This window comes from Sinohyriopsis cumingii, chromosome 6 (assembly GCF_028554795.1).
Source record: "Sinohyriopsis cumingii isolate HCF-2022 chromosome 6, ASM2855479v2, whole genome shotgun sequence".
Classification (NCBI taxonomy): Eukaryota; Metazoa; Mollusca; class Bivalvia; order Unionida; family Unionidae; genus Sinohyriopsis; species Sinohyriopsis cumingii.
Genome location: NC_142966.1, coordinates 59,690,188 through 59,712,792, shown reverse-complemented (window position 1 = coordinate 59,712,792; position 22,605 = coordinate 59,690,188). Strand labels below are relative to the sequence as shown.

Genomic DNA, 22,605 nt, shown 5'->3' with positions numbered 1-22,605 from the left:
TGAACGTAACAAAAAGTGATGGCAGGGATATCACAACCATTACTTTATGAATGTAACAAAAACTGATGGCAGGGATGTCACAGCCGTTATTATATGAATGTAAGGAATAATAATGGCACACTTAGATTGCTGGTCTTGAAATGTTTGTCAGTTATGTAAATCAGGCATGGGCAACTTACTCCAGGGAGTGGACTGGATAAGTGATTTTAAAGCCACAACCTGTGATGTAAATTTACAGATCAAACCAGGTCACAGTCCAGATCCAGCCTGTGTGTCATATTCTGCTAATGTACCCATTTGACACTAAATGTCAAAAAGTCCACTGGGTTTGATGAATTAGGTCCAAAAGTCCTAAACATTGCTGGACCAATGATATCTTGATGAATAACTTTTCTAATTATCTAGAGGATCCATTCTGGTGTTTTCCAGTTAAATTAAAACAAGTAAAAGAAACCCCAACACATAAAAATGGACATTGTTTGGACCTTGGAAACTACAGACTGATTTCCAGTATAAAAATATATGGAATTCTTTGCCCATTAGATCAACCACTTCTGTTTAAAGTTTTCAAGAAAAAATATCTCTTATATTTTTAGCTTGGTTTTGATTTATTTTTTCAAATCATATATTTGTGTAAAATTCCTCACTCTTCAACTGTTTCGTATTTATGGATCCTAATCCTACCCTTTGATTAAATGTGTTTGGAGTAATGTAAAGTCAACTCACATAATTGTTAATTTGTTAAAAGGAGTGACTTATCTTTTTCCAACACTTCAGGTTTGTAAAATACATGCGTGTAGATTGATAGAAAGTAATTAAGGGCCTCGAGACATTTGTGTTCCAGCTAAGCTACCCCTGTTAGATAAAACATATATTATTAAAATCAAGCGATCATGATTATCAGTATTTCACAGTTTATATTCCTCACTTGTATTCTGTTTAATGCGTCATATTTATCTCACTCTCCAACTGCAGAGACCCACATCTGCTGACACATTATGCAGTGGCAGATCTGGGTCTGTACAGTTTGCAGTTGGACTCATCTTATAAGGAAGTAAAAGTGTTAAGTTTTTGTTCTAAAGATTCACTTTGTAATTTTAACAATGACTAAATAGTACATGTTGTTATTTCTACATGACCACTTTGATTGTAATCATTTGATATTTTTCCATTTCAGTTGGCTGTGCCAGATAGAGCCTATCTCAGACATGACATGGTGCAAATACTGGTAAGTTTATGATGAGCAGTTCAAATAAGACACGAAGCTTTTTCTTTACAGTGTAACTCAAATTCCGTCAAGCTTAGTTTTGTCAGTGAATATGTGTCTTCACATGCAGTCTGAATGTATTTAAAGCATATTTATTTATATTTTATGTCTTTTTCAAGAAAATTTCAAAGGTTTTGATGATCTCTAAATATGATTTCTCAATTCTTGTAAATTTATACTTGAAAAAGTGATGACAGTTCATTGCCGCTTCTAACTAGCATCTCATTATCATCATGATTTGAGTTTCACCTTTTTTAAATTTTTCTCCGTCAGTCAGCCTATCTCGGCAGCACTGTATTCCCTGCAGTTGGGTGTGTAGGGTTGACGTGTACAATGACAGACTAATTCATTTATGTTCCCTGTCAGTGCAGTTGATTGTTAGGATATTTGAATTTAAATGGTTTGCCTTCATGGAATGCAGTTGTTGTTTGGGTTTAACACAAATTTAGGTTAATGGTTCAACCTGCTTGTCTCGTGGGTCGGTGGTTCTTCCCTGGGTTTTCCAGGGTTCTTCCTCCACCAGTTATACTGGCCGCCATGTATAGCCTATCTTGTGCTGAAAAATGGCGTTAAACCCTAGAACAACAACAACAACATCAACCTGGTTGTAGTTATCTCCCTTAGATATTGTTCCACTGATGGTAGAAATTGAATCTTTTGTTGAAAATGCTTTTAAAATGAAATGACCACACTAATTCCTTAAATATTTTAAATGTAAATATGAATTCTATTGTGGCATAAAATTAAAGGAAAATAATGAAAATATTATGAAGGTTAACTTGGGCAGCATGTTTACAATATTTAAAATGACCATGGATAGCAGTCTCGGTGGAGTTACATTCTTCCATCTGATCTTAATTAGTATAATAATAATAATAATGATGATAATAATAATAATAATGTTCATTGAATATGCTTTTTATTTTAAACAAGTAACATTAGGTCTCTTAAAACATACATTGGACCCAGGGAAGACACTTTTAAAGTGTAATTTAGAATTTTCTTATCATTTTAATATGAACACTGAAACCAAAGTACCCTGGCAAATATTTATAAACAAACTGCCTTCCCTGGGTGCCATGCATGTTTAAATGGAACAGCCCTTAGCTATTATCAGCGATTTTTAGCGCCATGAATAGTTGTAACAAGACATGAGACGAAGTACCTTGCTCATGTGTTTCTGTAACAGACTGTTGATGTTCAGACACTTTGATGCACTAGTCAGACGTTCCACCAACCGATCTGTTCGTCCTGAACCATATTAGTGGCCCCAAGTGGCCGAGTGGTCGAAAGTGCTTTCTGTTACGGATCACTGCCATCTCACCACTGTCTGCATGGGTCTGAGTCTTGGATTCAGCCAATGTGGGTATGTGAGAAAGCATGCCAGTAGCTTCTTGTGGGTCGGTGGTTCTTTCCAGGGTTTTCCCGGGTTCTTCCTCCACCATTAATACTGGCCGCCATGTATAGCCTATCGTGTGCTGAAAAATGGTGTTAAACCCTACAACAACAACAACAACAACATCAACCATATTATTCAACACTCCATAAGCCAGAAATGTTCATTCCCTATTTCAAGTGTTGGGCAAGTGAATTTTAAAAAAACATGCCCATGGTCATGTATTTTCACCACAAATTAACAATGAAACTGAAAAGCTTATGTTTGATTCTAAAATAGATCTTTCTTAGGATCTCATACTTACAACTTATTCTGCTGTAGCTTGAAAATTAACAATTTAGATTTTAGCTTTAACTTAGAATTATTTCTTCTTTTATTCTGTTTGTTTTCACAGAAATTCAACAAATATATCATGCAAATTTCTATCTGTGTCTTCAGGTAAGATAATTAAAGCTTGGGCATAAACTCTTACAGAGTTGTGTGAATTTGAACAAATGCTGATTTTTTAAAATAGAGATTTCATAGTAATTATAAATGGAAAACAGAATTATACAATCCAAATAAATAATTAAAGACTACAGTTTGCATGTCTTCATGTAATGGCTTCTAATTCTGACTCATCGATTCCTATCATCAAATATCTTTTCAGAGTAAGAAGGACCAGTGCTGTCTTTGGATGTTCTCTGATCTTATCATTATCAGCAGTGTCAAACGGAAAAGTGGACCTGTGACTCGCAAAGTTTCTGTCATATTGTGAGTAGATTATCAAATATTTGGAATGGGGGGCAAGAAACTGAAGAATCATTCATTCAGAAATAAGCTTAAAATTTCATGATAAGATGGATTGGGGAGTATTTTTTATGGTTTGAATAAAAGTATTACTTTCAAACACTAGAGACCACCTGAATCAGTAAATATACCAATTTCATGGTTTTGGAAGGTCTTTCATAATGATTATTAAAAAGAGTGAGATATTGAAAATGTTCAGAAAGTTTGTGACAAAAATATAATTTATTTTGAAGATCTTGGCTCATCCAAAAATAATCTCACTCAATGCATACTTTAGCCCTTATCTGCTTGAACAGTTTGAAAGTTGTGGTCTTAAACAGTGTGAAAGTCCTGGTCTTGAACAGTGTGAAAGTCCTGGTTTTGAACCATGTGGAAGGCCTGGTCTTGAACTGTGTGAACATCCTGGTCTTGAACAGTTTGAAAGGCCTGGTCTTGAACAGTGTGAAAGTCCTGGTTTTGAACCATGTGGAAGGCCTGGTCTTGAACTGTGTGAACATCCTGGTCTTGAACAGTTTGAAAGGCCTGGTCTTGAACAGTGTGAAATGCCTGGTCTTGAACAGTTTGAAAGTCCTGGTCTTGAACCATGTGGAAGGCCTGGTCTTGAACAGTTTGAAAGGCCTGGTCTTGAACAGTGTGAAATGCCTGGTCTTGAACAGTTTGAAGGTCTTGGTGTTGAACAGTTTGTAAGGCCTGATCTTAAACGGTTTGAAAGTCCTGATCTTGAACAGTTTGAAAGTCCTGGTCTTGAACAGTTTGAAAATATTGGTCTTGAACATTGTGAAAGTCCTTGTCTTTAACTGTTTTGAAATCGTGGTCCTGAACAGTGTGAAAGTCCTGGTCATGAATGGTTTGAAAGTCCTGATCATGAATAGTTTTGAAAGTCTACTCAATACATGGATACTATGGATAATTGCAGTCCCACTTGATGATATCAGCAGATCCAGTAGTAATAATGTCCATCAATCAGTCCACCTGTACATCCATCAGCGATTTGGTTTCTGCATGATACTGGGAATTATTAGATTGTAACAAAATTTTATATACAGTTTAATATCGGTAAGGCCTTGAAAGAATTTGATTTTCAGCTATTGTATGGATCAGTTGTGACTCCTGATTACTTCATCCCTCATTTTTTGTTTCTGCAGCCTAACATTACAAAAGAGTGATATTTTATACTTATGAGTCTTAACAGTGTGATTAAGTCTTCTTTTAACTTTGGTACCAGACTGCACAGCAGGAGATTATTTTATTGGTTCTGTAAGTTATAGTTAAGACTAACATTCTATTTGACCTGCTGCTAAAATAAACTGCTGTTGTTACTATTAGAAAATTTCAATGAAGATTTGTTCATTGTTATCTATTTTCATGTTGTTTTTGTTTAATTAGAAACTTTGTGACCAGTCTAAGTTATATTTATCCAGATTTTTATATGCAGTTAATGATGCTAGAAGAGATTATAACATGGTAAATTCTTGTGCAGAACATGTGATTTTGTGTTTTAGAACCGGGCCCTGGCCATGCTTCCATCAATATTGGCTTTAGTTGATTATGAGCAGGGCCTAGCCATGCACTTATCATGTTAACTTAGTTGATTATGATCATTGCCTTTAGCCATGCACCCATCACTGTTGGCTTTAGATGATTATGATCTGGGCCATTAGCCATGCACTCATCACTGTTAGCTTTAGTTGATTATGAGCACTACCCTTAGCCATGCAGCCATCACTATTGGCTTTAGTTGATTATTAGCAGGGCCCTTAGTCTTGCACCCATCACTGTTGGCTTTAGTTGATTATTAGCAGGGCCCTTAGTCTTGCACCCATCACTGTTGGCTTTAGTTGATTATTAGCAGGGCCCTTAGTCATGCACCCATCACTGTTGGCTTTAGTTGATTATGATCTGGGCCCTTAGCCATGCACCCATTACTATTGGCTTTAGTTGATTATTGGCAGGGCCCTTAGTCTTGCACCCATCACTGTTGGCTTTAGTTGATTATGAGCACTACCCTTAGCCATGCACCCATTACTATTGGCTTTAGTTGATTATGAGCACTACCCTTAGCCATGCACCTATCACTGTTGGCTTTAGTTGATTATTAGCAGGGCCCTTAGTCTTGCACCCATCACTATTGGCTTTAGTTGATTATGAGCACTACCCTTAGCCATGGACCCATCACTGTTGGCTTTAGTTGATTATGAGCAGGGCCCTTAGCCATGGACCCATCACTATTGGCTTTAGTTGATTATGAGCACTACCCTTAGCCATGCAGCCATCACTATTGGCTTTAGTTGATTATTAGCACTACCTTAGCCATGGACCCATTGCTATTGGCTTTAGTTGATTATGAGCAGGGCCCTTAGCTATGCACCCATTACTATTGGCTTTAGTTGATTATGAGCTGCTTCCTTACCCATGGACTCTTCACTATTGGCTTTAGTTGATTATGAGCAGGGCCCTTAGTCATGCACCCATCACTACTGGCTTTAGTTGATTATGAGCACTACCCTTAGCCATGGACCCATTACTGTTGGCTTTAGTTGATTATGAGCAGGGCCCTTAGCCATGGACCCATCACTATTGGCTTTAGTTGATTAAGAGTACTACCCTTAGCCATGGACCCATCACTGTTGGCTTTAGTTGATTATGAGCAGGGCCCTTAGCCATGGACCCATCACTATTGGCTTTAGTTGATTATGAGCACTACCCTTAGTCATGGACCCATTACTATTGACTTTAGTTGATTATGAGCAGGGCCCTTAGCCATGGACCCATTACTATTGGCTTTAGTTGATTATGAGCAGGGCCCTTAGCTATGCACCCATTACTATTGGCTTTAGTTGATTATGAGCTGCTCCCTTAGTCATGGACCCATTACTATTGGCTTTAGTTGATTATGAGCTGCTCCCTTAGTCATGGACCCATTGCTATTGGCTTTAGTTGATTATGAACAGGGCCCTTAGCTATGCACCCATCACTATTGGCTTTAGTTTATTATGAGCTGGTCCCTTAGCCATGCACCCATTACTATTGGCTTTAGTTGGTTATTAGCATGGCCCTTAGCCATGCACCCATCCCTATTGGCCTTAGTTGATTATAAGCTGGTCCCTTAGCCATGCACCCATTACTATTGGCTTTAGTTGATTATTAGCAGGGCCCTTAGCCATGCACAAATCTTAGATTGATTATGAGTTTCAAGTTCCAGTTACAGTTTTTGATGGATTGAATACAGTTTATGAACCTTTAGTAGTTGCATACATTTAAATGTGGAAAGTAAAGTTTATCCAAAATTAACATTTATTGCTTATCTGTTTATTTTGATCACTTAACAGCATTCTTAATTGAATTTCTACAGTTGTGCCACTAATATAACTTTAAAAATTATTTTCTGTGTCACAGGAAATCTCCCACTGGACAGGATTTTGCAGAAAATATAAAACAAAAGGTTTGGTTGAGAGTTGGACTGGATAACATTGAGATTGTTAAGAGTAAGTTTCATGTCAAGACTGTGTATACAGAATTTGTTGCATACACAGAAGCATTCTGATTAGACGTAATCGTTGTTATTTTTAACCATCATTTCTTTTAGATTCTCATCAGATAATATTTGTATGTAAGCAAACCGTAATTTAGCACTGATACATCTAGATCACTAAAATGCTTGTCAGCTTGAAATTCTTATAAAGGGCAAGTGCTTGTATCACAAAACTGATTGAATACTGACCAGTCAGTCAAAACTGATTGAATATTGACCAATCAGACAAAACTGATTGAATACTGACCAATCAGACAAAATCAGTTGAATGCTGACCAATCAGACAAAACTGATTGAATACTGACCAATCAGACAAAACTGATTGAATACTGACCAATCAGACAAAATCGATTAAATGCTGACCAATCAGACAAAATCATTTGAATACTGACCAATCAGACAAAACCGATTGAAAATTGGCCACTCAGACAAAATCAATTGAATACTGACCAGTCAGACAAAACTGATTGAATACTGACCAATCAGACAAAATCAGTTGAATGCTGACCAATCAGACAAAATCAATTGAATACTGACCAATCAGACAAAACTCATTGAATAATGACCATTCAGACAAACCAATTGAATACTGACCAATCAGACAAAATCAATTGAATGCTGACCAATCAGACAAAATCATTTAAATATTGACCATTCATACAAAACTGATTGAATACCAACCAGTCAGACAAAACCGATTGAATACTGACCAATCAGACATCATGACCCCAATTCATCTGATAAAAGTTTTAAAAGATTGAAAATGTCTGATGAGGATTTTATTTCTGTACTGAAGAACGGTATGCTGTACATAAATTCTACCATGACACATAGGGCATTAATGCAGGATTGAATATGTCTTTGCAAATCTTTTCGTGATTGACTTCAGGATACCACATGGTGGGAAAGATGACTGTAGGAACGAAAAGCACTTTCAGTTAGTAAGGTTTAATATTTAAAATTTGTTTGATAAAAATTTGAGGTATTTTTTATTTTTATATTAAGATTCTGATATTTTAAAGCTGGCATTTCAGTTTCATATTGGTAGGGGTTGGCATTTTTCATGCATAACAACTATGAAATATAATACCAATGTTTGTTATTAATTTGATGATAACATTATTCAGAATTCTCATAAATTCTATGTTTTATGTTTGAAAATATTCTGCAGCCAGTTTGAAACCTCTTGTCATCCATTTTGATCATAGTGAAAAGAAACTGTAATGTGCAGGAATTAGATAATCATTTCTTGCAGGTCAAGGATCCTTGACAAGGCGGTCAACCATTGACAAAGAGCAGGTGGAAGAGGACCTGGAGTTACTGAACCAGATTTCTGAACTGACCAATAAACTGAACTGCCAGCATTCTGTGAGTCTTTACATTTACCCACCCTGACCCCAGTTCATTAACCAAACTCAAACAAAGACAACTTGATGCAAGCAAACATTTTGAAAAAAAAATTATTTTCCCAATGTGGACTGCCTCGCTTGGCCATGTAATTTGTAGCATACTTACTTGCATGTAAGCACCATGAAACTAGCCCGTCGCTTTTGCTAGATTTTTGTTGGTTCTTCCATCCCACCCCTCACCCGAAGGGAGGGAAACATTGGTCTTATGCTAAAAAATTTCCAGACCAAGATCTTTAGATGGCTTGATTGGGTCCCAAGACATGATTAAAGTGCCTGTCATTGTGGTCATGTATGCACAGTACTCAGATAATTAAAGTGCCTGTCAGTGTGGTCATGTATGCACAGTACTCACACGATTAAAGTGCCTGTCAGTGTGGTCATGTATGCACAGTACTCAGATGATTAAAGTGCCTGTCAGTGTGGATGTGTATGCACAGTACTCAGATGATTAAAGTGTATATCATTGTGGCTATGTATGCACATTACTCAGATGATTAAAGTGTATGTCAGTGTGGTCATGTATGCACATTACTCAGATGATTAAAAGTGTCAGTGTGGTTATGTATGCACAGTACTCAGATGATTACAGTGTATATCAGTGTGGTCATGTATGCACAGTGCTCAGATGATTACAGTGTATGTCAGTGTGGTCATGTATGCACAGTACTCAGATGATTAAAGTGTATGTCAGTGTGGGTCTGTATGCAGAGTACTCAGGGGATTACAGTGTATGTCATTGTGGCTATGTGTGCACAGTACACAGATTAAAATAGGTGTTAATTGTTGTTTAGAAATTTAATACAACTATAGTTTAACCAAAGTTTATTCAATCCTGATTGGAGAATGTGCTGCAACTTAAATGTAAAAAAAAATCAGGACATTATTGATTGCTGTGGACTTTTAAAATGGTGGCTGGGTACTAAAATGGGTTAAGAAAAGTGGACATTGAGTCTATCATAACAAACAATGCAGTAGTACAGATTTTATGCAATATGTGCAGCTTTCATTGTGATGTCATAGCGTACAATATTCTATCCATTGTTACTTGATCAAACCCTTAGGCTAACTTCCAAAATCTCCATGTACTTTAACATTAATTTTGCCATACATGTTTATTGATGCATATAAATAATGTTTACCCAAAGGAATAGGTATTTATGAGGATTAAAAAAAGTGAATAATTGCCATTTAAAGGTGTGTGTAATCAAATTCTAAAAAATTGCACTCGTTACTGAAATGGTTGGTTCTGAATGCCTGCATGACCTATATAACTCTTACCATAGGTTCTGATCCCATATTTACAAAACTTCTTAAGTGAACACAAACTCAAATTTTGAACGCTTACAAGAACAAAACTGATTTAAACATAAAGTAGATTTCAGAGTAGCAAATACTTTTATATACAGAGGCCTGTTAAATATTCATGGTTTATTTTGCATCAGTCTAACACCTGAAAGACCTATTATAATTTTAAATTGGAGTGACATAATACTGCAAAAATCATCTGAGATAGACAAAGAAATTTGGTAGGCTTGATTGTATTAGGATCTAGATGACATAATTTGATTTTCAGACTATCTGAGCAAGTTTTCATGTTGTTTTACATATTTTGGATGTCTTGCTAGCATGACTGAGCAAAAATTGCAAATGAAAGTTGGTAATAGCATAATTATAGATTATTTGTTTTAGATTTTCAGGCCATTTTTTTTCAGTTCTCAATTTTTTTACATTATGGAGCATAGTAAAGTAATCTTGTAAGCCTGATCACTCAAAAACTGCTCAACAGAGCCAGAGCAGTTCTGTATTTAGAGTGGGTCTTAAGAACTGATTAGGTTCTGGATGACCATGGTAATATTTTCTTTGTTTTTATTCCACATTTTTATGTCCGTAATTTTGGTGGAACATATCGTGATCCTGTTCTGCATGATAATTTAAGTCCAAAGTTATAAGACATATACCACATACCTCCACCTTGCACCTGAGGTCAAGAAGAATCCTTTTGATTTTGGAGTCAAAAGCTGTAAGGTTACGATAAATGAAAGAAGACATATGATTTCCATATAATTAGATTAGTTGTTCATTTCATACCTGGACTAAACTTTATTATTCGATTTCGTTTGAGGAAAGAAAGGATCTTTTTGATTTTGTATCAAAACAGGCCTATGATCCAGGTCACTGACTGTTGTTGTTTTAGGGTTTAATGCCATTTTTCAGCACAAGATAGGCTATACATGGTGGCCAGTATAACTGATGGCAGAAGAACACTGGAAAACCCTGAGAAGAACTAACGACCCATGAGAAGCTACTGGCAAACTTTCTCATGTACCAACATTAGCCGAGCCTGAGACTCGAACCCATAACAGACAGCATTGAGATGGCAGTGATCAGGAAGGGTGAGTGCTTTAGACCACTCAGCCACTCAGGGCACCCACTGTGACTGAAAGAAGAAAAATGGTTTCAGCACAAAATCTTTATTTCTACACCCTGTACAATTGCAGTTATTTGTACCTTCATCAAAGTTTGTGGATGACTTACACATTGGATAAGAAAGTATTCTTTTGGTTTGTGGTTCAAAAGGTCAGAGGTCATAGTCACTGATTAAAGGAATATCAATGGTTTTTCATAATAACTTTTGTTCTAGGCTATGTACTTTGACCAAAGTTTGTAGAGGGTTTGCATTTAACCCATTTCATATGGGACTTCTAGTCATATTTTACATTTTCATTGGGATATGATTCTAGTTGTAAGTTCTCTGCATCCTGTGTGCATTTCGCTGTGTAATACATCATCATTTATGTGTACTGTTTTGAAAAGAAGGAAGTTATGGTGGAAGGTACATAAATGCTATATCATGCAGTGACAGCATGAATTAGAAAAAGAACTCCAAAGTGGGTAAAAAAGTTCGATTTAAAAATTGAGTTTTAGCATGCATAGATCAAGATGACAGACAGTAGTGCAGAGGCAAGTGATGGCAGTTATGTGTCTGCTGAATATTTCGATCATTTCTTTTGAAAAATTAAAATTTAGACTGTGGATTGTTATCTTTACTTCAAAATTAACTTAGTTGATGATTAGTTGAATGTTTTATTTGAAACATGAGTTTTAATGTGCAGAGATCAATACTGCTGATAATACTGAAGCAGCAAGCGATAGCAGTGATGTGGATTTTGATGAAAATATATCCAATTTGTGGTGGAAATCGTTATTTTAGACTGTGTCAATTGTAATCTTGACCACATTGAAATAAACAAAGTGGATAATTAGTTGGGTTTTTTTCTTACATGATGATGATGATGGTTTTCAAGCAAACGGAACATTTCAGAACTTCATTGCTCATAAAGTACACCCAGATAACAAGGTTGGAAGGACAGTGATTCAACACCCAGACAAAGCTTTCTTTGTAATTATTTTGGTCTGATATGGAATCAAGCTCTTGGGCAACATTTAGTTCCAGAAACAAACATTTTAACAAAAACAGGATCTCCCATCCTTGGCACTAAAGTGTACAGCATTGTTTGTGTATTGATATATTTATGTCTTTCATCCATGAAGGACTGTTGGGGACTAAATCAAAGAACGTTCAATACTAATTTTGATATAATTGTGTCACATGATAATTTGAAACGTAATTATTTAGCTATGTACCTTTTAAAATGTTTTGAATTGTAAATCATGTGAAGTCATTAGTATTTTTCAAACAATTACATTTAAAAAAAATATAAATCTCTGTGTTTGATGTAAGGAAATTTTACTGCATTCAAGCTCTTGGGCAATGTTTAGTTACAGAAACAAACATTTTACACAAAAACAGGATATCCCACCCCTGATTCATGTGCTGCAATGTCATGTTTAATTCTAACTGTATGAACAATACTGTGAATTTACTAGTAGTGTATATATGGTGTCCTTTCCACGTGTTCATGGTATAGCTTGCTCTTTGTGATGAACAACCAATTCTTATTGTTCTGAGAGCTTCTGATATCAAAGAAGGATACTGGGAAAGGTCTTCATCATCCACTGCCTGCAAAATGAAACTCTTTAGCATTATTCCATTCTAAAGTACAATTTTATTTTATTTCTTTGGTTCATGTTTTTGGTCATTTCCTCAATTACAGGATCACTGTTTGGCTGTGCTGAATATGTTTTCAAATAGTTGCACATTGCACATAATATTTAGACAAAATCTCCATTGGTCAGGATCAAATATTTTCATACTGTTTTATCCACTGCTTGATTCTACCATTTACACTTTTAACAGACAGTCAGATTTTGGGTATTAGGCAAGACAATGTAGCTTCCTCTTTTGTATGTTGTTAAAATCATTTTTTACAATGGAATTTTCCTAAGTAAATCATTTTGTCTTCTGGAAATTTTATCACATCCCCAAAACCAGTGTTGGTTATAATGTTTATAGCCTTAAACAGGTATTTGCATCTTCATTGATATTCATAAAAGGAGATGTGGAATGTAGAATAAGTTTATTTGCATCCTCATAAATATTCATCAAGGAACTATGAAATGTGGAATAGGCTTATTGCATCCTCATTAATATTCATAAAGGAAACTATGAAATGTAGAAAAGGCTTTTTGCATCATCATTAATATTTATGAAGGGAGCTATGGAATGTAGAATAGGCTTATTGCATCCTCATTAATATTCATGAAGGGAACTATGGAATGTTGAATAGGGTTGTCATCATTAATATTCATGAAGGGAGCTGTGTAGTGTAAAATAGACTTGCATCCTCATTAATATTCATAAAGGGAGCTATGGAATGTAGAATAGGGTTATTGGCATCCTCATTAATATTCATTAAAGTAGCCATGGAATGTAGAATAGGCTTATTTGCATCCTTATTAATATTCATGAAGGGAGCTATGGCATGTAGATTAGGGTTATTTGCATCTCATTAATATTCATGAAGGGAGCTGTGTCATGTAGAATAGACTTATTTGCACCCTAATTAATATTCATGAAGGAAGCTATGGAATGTAGAATAGGCTTATTTGCATCCTCCTGCATTCCATAAGACATGAATAAATGGAGGTAACCTTTTTGACTTTTGGTGCATCCGTCAGTGATGTTCCAGTTGAGGGGCCCAGAGTGGCCGAGTGGTCTAAAGCACTCACCATTGTGAATCACTGCCATTTCACCTGTCTGTGTGGGTTTGAGTCTCAGCCTTGGCCAATGTGGGTATGTGAGAAAGCTTGCTGGTAGCTTCTTGTGGGTTGATGGTTCTTTACAATGTTTTCCCAGGTTCTTCCTCCACCATTTATACTGGCCACCATGTGTGGCCTATCTTGTGCTGAAATTGGTGTTAATCCCTATAACAACAACAACAACAATGTTCCAGTTGAGATGGCCTTGGACTTTTAAAAGAATAGAGTTTATGTCCACCACCACCCCAACAAAATAAAGTTTTTTAGGAATTTACCTGCCTTTGCCTTTACTTTTATTTTGTATACCTTTTTTGGAAATATCTAAGTAGCATTGTTAAGTCATGATTGCACTGATGTGCCATAAACCCCATACCTAAACACATTTTACTGAAACATCAACCAGCCTCTTGCAAGTAAAATTTGTTGTATTTATCTTTTTCTTTTGTTTAACTCATGTCACTTTAGATTTTCTGTGCTTGTATAATGATAATGATGCACATACATCTACAGTAGTCCCCCTCTTGAACGTTCCCCCTGACCAGCGGCCACCCGCTCCTTACGGCCAGAATCCGTTGGCACCGACGAGTTTGTGTTCAAAAGTACCCCTCGCGAAAGGCCACCCGGCTTTCGCGACCAGCGGCCAGCATATTAGTGCAAAATCATAAAATTTACCCCTCACAAGCGGCCGCATTTTATTTGAATATGTATCCAGAACCAGTATTGTATTCATAACGTGTGTTAAGTAATCTGATTTCTGTTTCCCGATGTCAGGTTTTCGTTACTGAAAGAAGTGTTGAGTAAAGTACATTTACCACTAAGGTTAATATTATATCATTTACGCCTCACGAGAAGCCAAATTTATTCCATAAAAACCGAGAAAGACTCAAATTTTAATCCATACAAAAGGGTAAGTACATGTAATCCAATTAGCCTTACTGCTGTGTTATCATAAGATGTCCGGTTTAGTCACTCTGATAATTGTTAAGAATACAATTATCGAACAGTAGTAACAGCTGAGAAGTGGCAGTATCGATGAACAATACCCAAGTCAGCAGGAAAATGGTTTATTAGCCTTTATGGCTTCCCTTAGTAAGATGTTGAGCTTGTTCACTTTGGTAATCAGTGGCTATTACTTCTGACAATAATTGTCAAAATTTCGAATCCTAGCGGCCGCGAGGTCAAATCTGCATGGTGATAATGGTACATATCGAAGCCGTTTTGGCTTCTGTCACCTAGTTTCAAGAAATGTATAAAAACAATAGGGTACCAGACTGTGACTAACAAATCACGTGACAAGATCACTTCCTTTAAAAACACACGGCAATTTGTTTAGATGCATACAAAATTGTTTTATCAGTATTGTAGTTGGCAACATGAATAACTTACTGCAAAAAGATCAACATGTCATCGAGGAAAATAAAGATTCTCAGTTTAGAGGAGAACGTGAAAGTAATTCAACTGACGAGGGGGGGGGGGAAGGGATCGTCGAGGATCCTTGCAGAAAACTAACGTCGGGAAGACTCAGATAAACAATATCGTGAAAGATAGTGAAACAATTCTGCAGAAGTGGAAAGGTGAAATGGACGGAGAAAGGAAGATTGTTTGAGCCAGGAGACGTTTGTATCCTGATTTGAAAGACAAGAAAAAGCAAAAATTTTGTCTGTTGAACTGGGATATGACGACTTTACCGCAAGTAACGGATGGTTGCACAGATTTCAAGTGCGACACAATATCAAGTGTTCTGTCATTAGCGGCGAATCAGCTGATGTTAATAATGAAGTTGTCGAAGATTGGAACAAAAGACTAAACGATATATGCAGGGGATATGACAGCAAGGATATTTTTAATGTGATGAGACTGGTTTGTTTTTTAGACTGTTACCAACAAAGTGACGTGATGTGAACTGTAACATAATTAAAAAGGCAGTTTTAAAACTGTATCAATGGTTATTCATAGCATTCTTTTGCAAATGATGACAAAGTTTGTTTTACATTTATTTCACATCATGCATGTGATTTTTTAATTAAAATATTAAATATTTATAATTAAATGTACTTGTGACTTTTTCATATGTATTTACTATTTGCATTTGTCATCCCCCTCTAGAAAGGCCACCCGCATTATAAGGCCACTTCCCTGCTGCATTAGGGGTGGCCTTATAAGAGGGGGACTACTGTATTTAAATACAGTGTAAAATTGATATAACTTTATATTCTTTGTTTGGGGACAAAAACATTGCAGCGATAATAAACTTCATCAGTCAGTTTTCATTACATTTCACTACAAAAGCAGCAACACATTGCCAGATTATGTATGATAACAGCTGGTACACATATGTCATGTCACATCAACTTCTACAAGATTTGAATCAAGTCATGTATGAGTACTCATCAGTCAGACCTATGCCAAACATTAGGTCTGTACATAAATTACTTAAATATAATTTAGTATTTCCAGACATTTATTTGGTTTTCTGATATCTTAAAATGCTGTTCAGCTCATAATTCCACTTCTAGATTTGCAGAGTTGTAGTAAATATCTCAAATTTTATTTGATATCTTGTGTAAAAGATGAATCTGTCATAATTTTTGGACAGCATATAGTGTATAAGATGAATCTGTCATAATTTTTGGACAGCATACATGTAATGTGTATAAGATGAATCTGTCATAATTTTTGGACAGCATACATGTATAGTGTATAAGATGAATCTGTCATAATTTTTGGACAGCATACATGTAATGTGTATAAGATGAATCTCATAATTTTTGGACAGCATACATGTAATGTGTATAAGATGAATCTGTCATAATTTTTGGACAGCATACATGTATAGTGTATAAGATGAATCTGTCATAATTTTTGGACAGCATATATGTATAGTGTATAAGATGAATCTGTCATAATTTTTGGACAGCATACATGTATAGTGTATAAGATGAATTTGTCAAAAGTTTGGACAGCATCTAGTGTAAAAGATGAATCTGTCAAAAACATTTTGACAACATCGAATGTTACAGATAAATCTGCCAAAAACATTTCTGACAATATCTAGAATATAGATAAATCAGTTAAGCAATATTTGGACAGCTAGCATTAAAGATAAATCTGTCATACAAAATTCTGACAACAGCTGGTGTAAAAGATAAATCTGTCAAAAATTTGGACAACATGTAGTGTAAAAGATGGCTGAAATATTTTGAGCATTAAAACTGTTATGATTTAATGGAAAGGCAGTATGCATATAAGCAGCAATCATTCAAGTTTTGAAAATTGCTTCTGCCTAGAAAGGATTGAGCACTGCAGTAGAAATTTTGCATTTTGATATTGTGTCCTCTTTCTATATGCATACATGTGTGACCAACATGACTTTATCCAGCAATTTTTGTTTAATTTTGTGGTTTTTGTCATTTTCATTCCAGGGTCTGGAGGAAGTTGTAAAAGAGATGAAGACAAGTTTAAAAAAGCAGCTTTCAGAACACAACCTCCGTTCCTCCTTAGCAGAGAGTAACAAGATGGAACTTCTTGTCACTACTCAGTAAGTAAACTTAGTAACATTTTAGGACCCTTTTATTTTCCTTTTTTGGGGGTGGGGGTGGGTGGAGGAATCTACTGCAACAGCTTGTTCTGTTTGGTAGCTGACCTGCAGGAGATGTTGTGCTTGACTCCCAGTGTAATAACTGCTGTATGTATTAACAAACATACACCTTTGTGTTCTATGTAAGTTTCTCTGATGCTATTATTTTGTAGTTGTTAAACATGATGTTTTGCAAATATCCTAAGGATATATACCAAATTTAGGTCTCAGTGACCTTTTATTTGAGCTATGGTGATCACATACACTTTGTGCATTTATATCATTTCTGGGACATTCCTGCTTGTTCCATCATGAAATAGATCTGTGCATGCATTTGGTGGAATACTACATCATTTTCCAGAATTGGTCACTGTGACCCACTTTTTCACACCTGGTGATAATGTACTATTTTCTTATTGACAGTCATGAAAATAGAAACTTATATCCATCATATTAAGAAGTAGACTTCTTACCAGAAGTATACCACTGCAACTCAATGTTCACACTTCAGTGAAAATGCACACTATTAAATTAGGTGATTTTCTTGTACACTTTTCTATGTATATGCAAGATTCTTAATATGTCCATGCATCTGGAGGAACATTACACCACAATATCAAAAGTATGTCACAGTGATCTGCAATTTACCCTTCATTGACTATGTAAATTTTGAAAGTTTCGGTGACTTTCATGGAGCCTGTTGGTACTACAGTCATCAACTTGGATATGAAGTTACATCCTGAGAAAGTACAGTGTAATCGTATCAAAGATAAAAGTAACTTGCAATTATGAAATGATGACAAAATTTGGTTTCTATTTCCAGAGAAGGTATTATTCACCTGGAAGTTAGCTTCAGTTCTGGGGAGAAGAGAGCAGGATGGGAAACTGGATTCACTGATGCCAAGCAAAAGCTGTGTAAGTACAGTGAAAAGTAATTACAAGGATACATGCCACTGAGACTAGAATGTTCCAGACATGTTTGTCTCACTTGTATAAGCATGGTGAAACACATAGTTGTTACTTTACAGTGTGGCATTAGTAGCAGTGTTGGCATCAACACTCAAGTTTTTGTTAATTCATTATCTCCAACTACTGTTGTTACTGGTTGCATTTTACCTACCTAGTCTTCTCTTTGCCATGATAGTCTTATATGTTTACTGGGTGCCACAGTTGAGTGGTCATTTTAGTATTGACCTCTGATGAGTTAATATGGCCCACCCCATTTTTCACCATATACAATCCAACCAATCGGATTTTAGCTTGAGAAACTTTGAGCAATAAAGTAAAGAAAACATGTAGAACCAAAAGTAGAGGTATTATTTGAAAATAAAAATGGTGGAAATCTTTGAGAATCAGCATTGAGAAGTAAATTACCTGACTTGTTCAGATGGAGAATTTTCAGGATTTTAATTGGCTGAAATTGAGTCCATGAAATACCAAGTAAGTGTTAGTGATGGGAATTAGAGTGAAGAAGTAGATAAACAAGGCAAGAGAGGATCAATGGATGAATAACAATAGAACCCTTGTTTATAAGAGACTGATCACAGGACTGCCAGCAGCCATGAATTTGGACCTGAATACCAGTATAATTCATTTTTTACAGCATTTGCTTTCAACTGTGTTGAAGATTCTATTTATTTTGTGGAAAGTTGGAAGCTTTTCATTTCCTCATCTTGTGTGAAATTTAAAATCATTATGTAGACAAATTTATTGAGAACAGTTTAGCCATATCTAACTTATTTGAAGGAATACAATGCTTAAAAAAAACCCAAATTCTTTCAAGTACCATCCTCCAAAAATCAGTCAGGTATTGTTACCAAATCTCAGGGTTATAGTTATAGATAAGGCTATCACTGCTATATGTGATCCATCTACCATTATGGTGTAGGGGACTGCCTAGATGTTTGGCTCTAAATAATGGTGATTCTTTGACCTTTATTTATATGGGTGACTGTCTTGCTGTTTGACTCTGAAGATAATAGTGATCACTTTACCTGTATGCTATGGGGGATCACCTAGCTGTTTGTTTGTGGATGAGGATGATGGTGATCCTTCCACTATATCGTGTAGCATACTGTCCAGCTGTTTGACTCTGGGTAATGCTGATTCTTCCAACTTTATTGTGTAGCAGACTGTCTAGCTGTTTGGCTCTGGGTAATGCTGATTCTTCCAACTTTATCATGTAGCATACTGTCCAGCTGCTTGACTCTTTGTAATGGTGATTCTTCCAACTTTATTGTGTAACAGACTTTCTAGCTGTTTGGCTCTGGGTAATGGTGATTCTTCCAACTTTATTGTGTAGCAGATTGTCTAGCTGTTTGGCTCTGGGTAATGCTGATTCTTCCAACTTTATCATGTAGCAGACTGTCTAGCTGTTTGACTGGGTAATGCTGATTCTTCCAACTTTATCATGTAGCAGACTGTCTAGCTGTTTGACTCTGGGTAATGGTGATTCTTCCAACTTTATCGTGTAGCAAACGGTCTAGCTGTTTGACTCTGGGTAATGCTGATTCTTCTAACTTTATTGTGTAGCAGACTGTCTAGCTGTTTGACTCTGGGTAATGCTGATTCTTCTAACTTTATTGTGTAGCAGACTGTCTAGCTGTTTGACTCTGGGTAATGGTGATTTTTCCAACTTTATTGTGTAGCAGACTGTCTAGCTGTTTAACACTGGGTAATTGTGATTCTTCCAACTTTATCGTGTAGCAGACTGAATAGCTGTTTGGCTCTGGGTAATGGTGATTTTTCCAACTTTATCGTTTAGCAGACTGAATAGCTGTTTGACTCTGGATAATGGTGATTTTTCCAACTTTATTGTGTAGCACACTGTCTAGTTGTTTGACTTTGGGTAATGCTGATTTTTCCAACTTTATTGTGTAGTAGACTGTCTAGCTGTTTGACTGGGTAATGCTGATTCTTCCAACTTTATTGTGTAGCAGACTGTCTAGCTGTTTGACTGTGGTTAATGGTGATTCTTCCAACTTTATTGTTTAGCAGACTGTCTAGCTGTCCTCTGGGTAATGGTGATTCTTCCAACTTTATCATGTAGCAGACTGTCTAGCTGTTTGACTCTGGGTAATGGTGATTCTTCCAACTTTATTGTGTAGCACATTTTCTAGCTGCTTGGCTCTGTAGATAACAGTGATCACTCTAGCTGTATGATGTAGGGTATTACCTGGCTGCTTGCCTGTGTATAATGGCAATCCTTCCGCCTTTATTAAGTATGGGACTAGCTGCTTGATTGAAGGGACAATGCGTTCACAAGCCATAATTGTGTGGGGTGGAATTTACTGTAAATTACGCCATCTTGATAAGCATTAATTTTTAGTGAATGTTGCAGAGTGATGAAAATTGATGTATGACAGAACTCTGACCTCTAAATGGATGGAGAGTTTTAGAAGTTTGTAACTGGAGTTACTTATTAGAGGCTACCGTGTCACAATCACCAGGTTATACTAAATCTAATACAGAGAAGCTATCCAGTAAATGTTAACTTTAAGAAATGAGCTGATTGATACTTAGTTTATAATTTAAAGAAAGGTCTGCCTACCAAAGACATTTATCCCTTGAAAAATATTCACTTTCATACCATCCCGTGTCACATAGCATTAGCTACTAGTCTAGGCAGGTAAAAACCGCCAATCTACTCACCACCAGTGATTTGCGAACAAAAAGACTTTGATTGCCTGATTTTATTCCATGAATATAAGTGAAAAATTATAACAGAAATGGATAGAGATAGGAAATTTAGAAGAGTATAGGATTATATTATTATTTGTACAGTAAGGGAAAACTGTAAAATACTTAAATTCTGTTCATTTCAGCTCACCTGGTCATGGACCAGAAAATTGTATGGGATGGTTTGTAGAATGTCATCCCTCTGCTGTCTGTGATTTGATATTCATCCATCTGTTATCACACATTTTGTTATTGCTCCTCTTAATAAATTACATAGAAAATTGCCATAATGCATTTCACACACATTTATCCTATGGTCTAGTTGGTCATAAGTGAAAAATGAAGCTGCTTGGATATCCAGTATGGCCTCCAAAGCAGCCATCTTAAGTGCTACTCATCCTGATTAGATGGCATATTAAAATTGGGTTTTCACTAAGAGACTTGTGATGTCTAGTTGGTTCTAAATGAAATGGTGCTGCACAGACATCCAATATTGCCACCATAGTGGACAGCTTGAAAATCTTGTAATTGCTACTCCTTCTGAATGGATGGTCATATCAACAAGAGGTTTTCACTGAAAGACATTTTAAAATCTTAACAACAATTCATGATATCCATTACAATAATTCATGATGTCTATTACAATAGTTCCAGATGTCCATTACAACGATTCATGATGTCCATTACAACAATTCATGATGTCTATTACAATAGTTCATGATGTATATTACAATAGTTCATGATGTCCATTACAACAATTCATGATGTCTATTACAGTAGTTCATGATGTCCATTACAATAATTCATGATGTCTATTACAATAGTTCATGATGTCCATTACAACAATTCATGTTGTCCATTACAACAATTCTTGTTGTCCATTACTATTTTTCATTATGTCCATTAATGTAATTCATGTTGTCCATTACAGTAATTCTTGATGTCTCCATAAATAATAATTCATGATGTCCATTACAATAATTCTTGATGGCTAGTACAGTAATGTTGGGATGTAGCTAGTTGCTGCTATTTAAGTTTCATAGAATGGTTGTTGTTGTTGTTGTTATAGGGTTTAACGCCATTTTTCAGCACAAGATAGGCTATACATGGCGGCCAGTATCAGTGGTGGAAGAAGATCCCGAAAAACCCTGGAAAGAACCACCAACCCATGAGAAGCTACTGGCAAGCTTTCTCACATACCCACACTGGTCGAGCCCAGAACTCAAACCCATACAGACAGATGAGACGGCAGTGATCCATAATAGTGAGCACTTTAGACCACTCAGCCACTCTGGGGCCCCTCATAGAATGGTTACATGTGTTCAACTCTTTAACGTTTGTTCACTTTCTCTATGTGTTTTTAATCCTAGAATGAATATTATTGAATCATGTTATACAAGTTTATACCATTGTGACTTTTTTCTTCTTTTGTAGCCATTTTATCTGACAAGAGAGCCCCAGAGTTCTTGCAGGCACTACAGATTACCAAGACCAGGGCAGGAATGCAGGTACATGTAAAAAATTATCCAGTTCTCTTTTGAAATGTAAAATACCTATTTGTTAAAAAGATGACTATTTTTAGAATGAAATTTTCTGCCATAAAAATATTTCCCCTCAAGCTAATTTTTAATATATAATTCACCTAAATAAATTGATATGATTGGTTTGTTGCTGCCATGATTGCATTCAGACTGCCTCTTGCATTGACTTAAGAGAACTGCTCTACTTTCAAATTTTTTCCCTTTACCAATTAAACTAAAGCATACCTTGGTGCTGTTATTTTGATGGTTGGGTAGG

The 22,605-nt window shown here is 36.0% G+C and overlaps 1 protein-coding gene across 2 annotated transcripts in view; it reads left to right on the top strand.

The window, feature by feature from the left end:
• Positions 1-22,605, top strand: part of LOC149797040 (rho guanine nucleotide exchange factor 17-like) — a 236,502-nt gene that overhangs the window by 153,167 nt on the left and 60,730 nt on the right. For both annotated transcript variants that reach the window (XM_089961705.1, XM_089961704.1), the window contains exons 8-14: positions 1,178-1,228; positions 3,313-3,416; positions 6,849-6,937; positions 8,240-8,352; positions 16,976-17,091; positions 17,954-18,045; positions 22,243-22,316. In XM_089961705.1, coding sequence (XP_089817831.1) covers positions 1,178-1,228; positions 3,313-3,416; positions 6,849-6,937; positions 8,240-8,352; positions 16,976-17,091; positions 17,954-18,045; positions 22,243-22,316 — 639 coding nt within the window. The remainder of the gene's footprint in view (positions 1-1,177; positions 1,229-3,312; positions 3,417-6,848; positions 6,938-8,239; positions 8,353-16,975; positions 17,092-17,953; positions 18,046-22,242; positions 22,317-22,605) is intronic.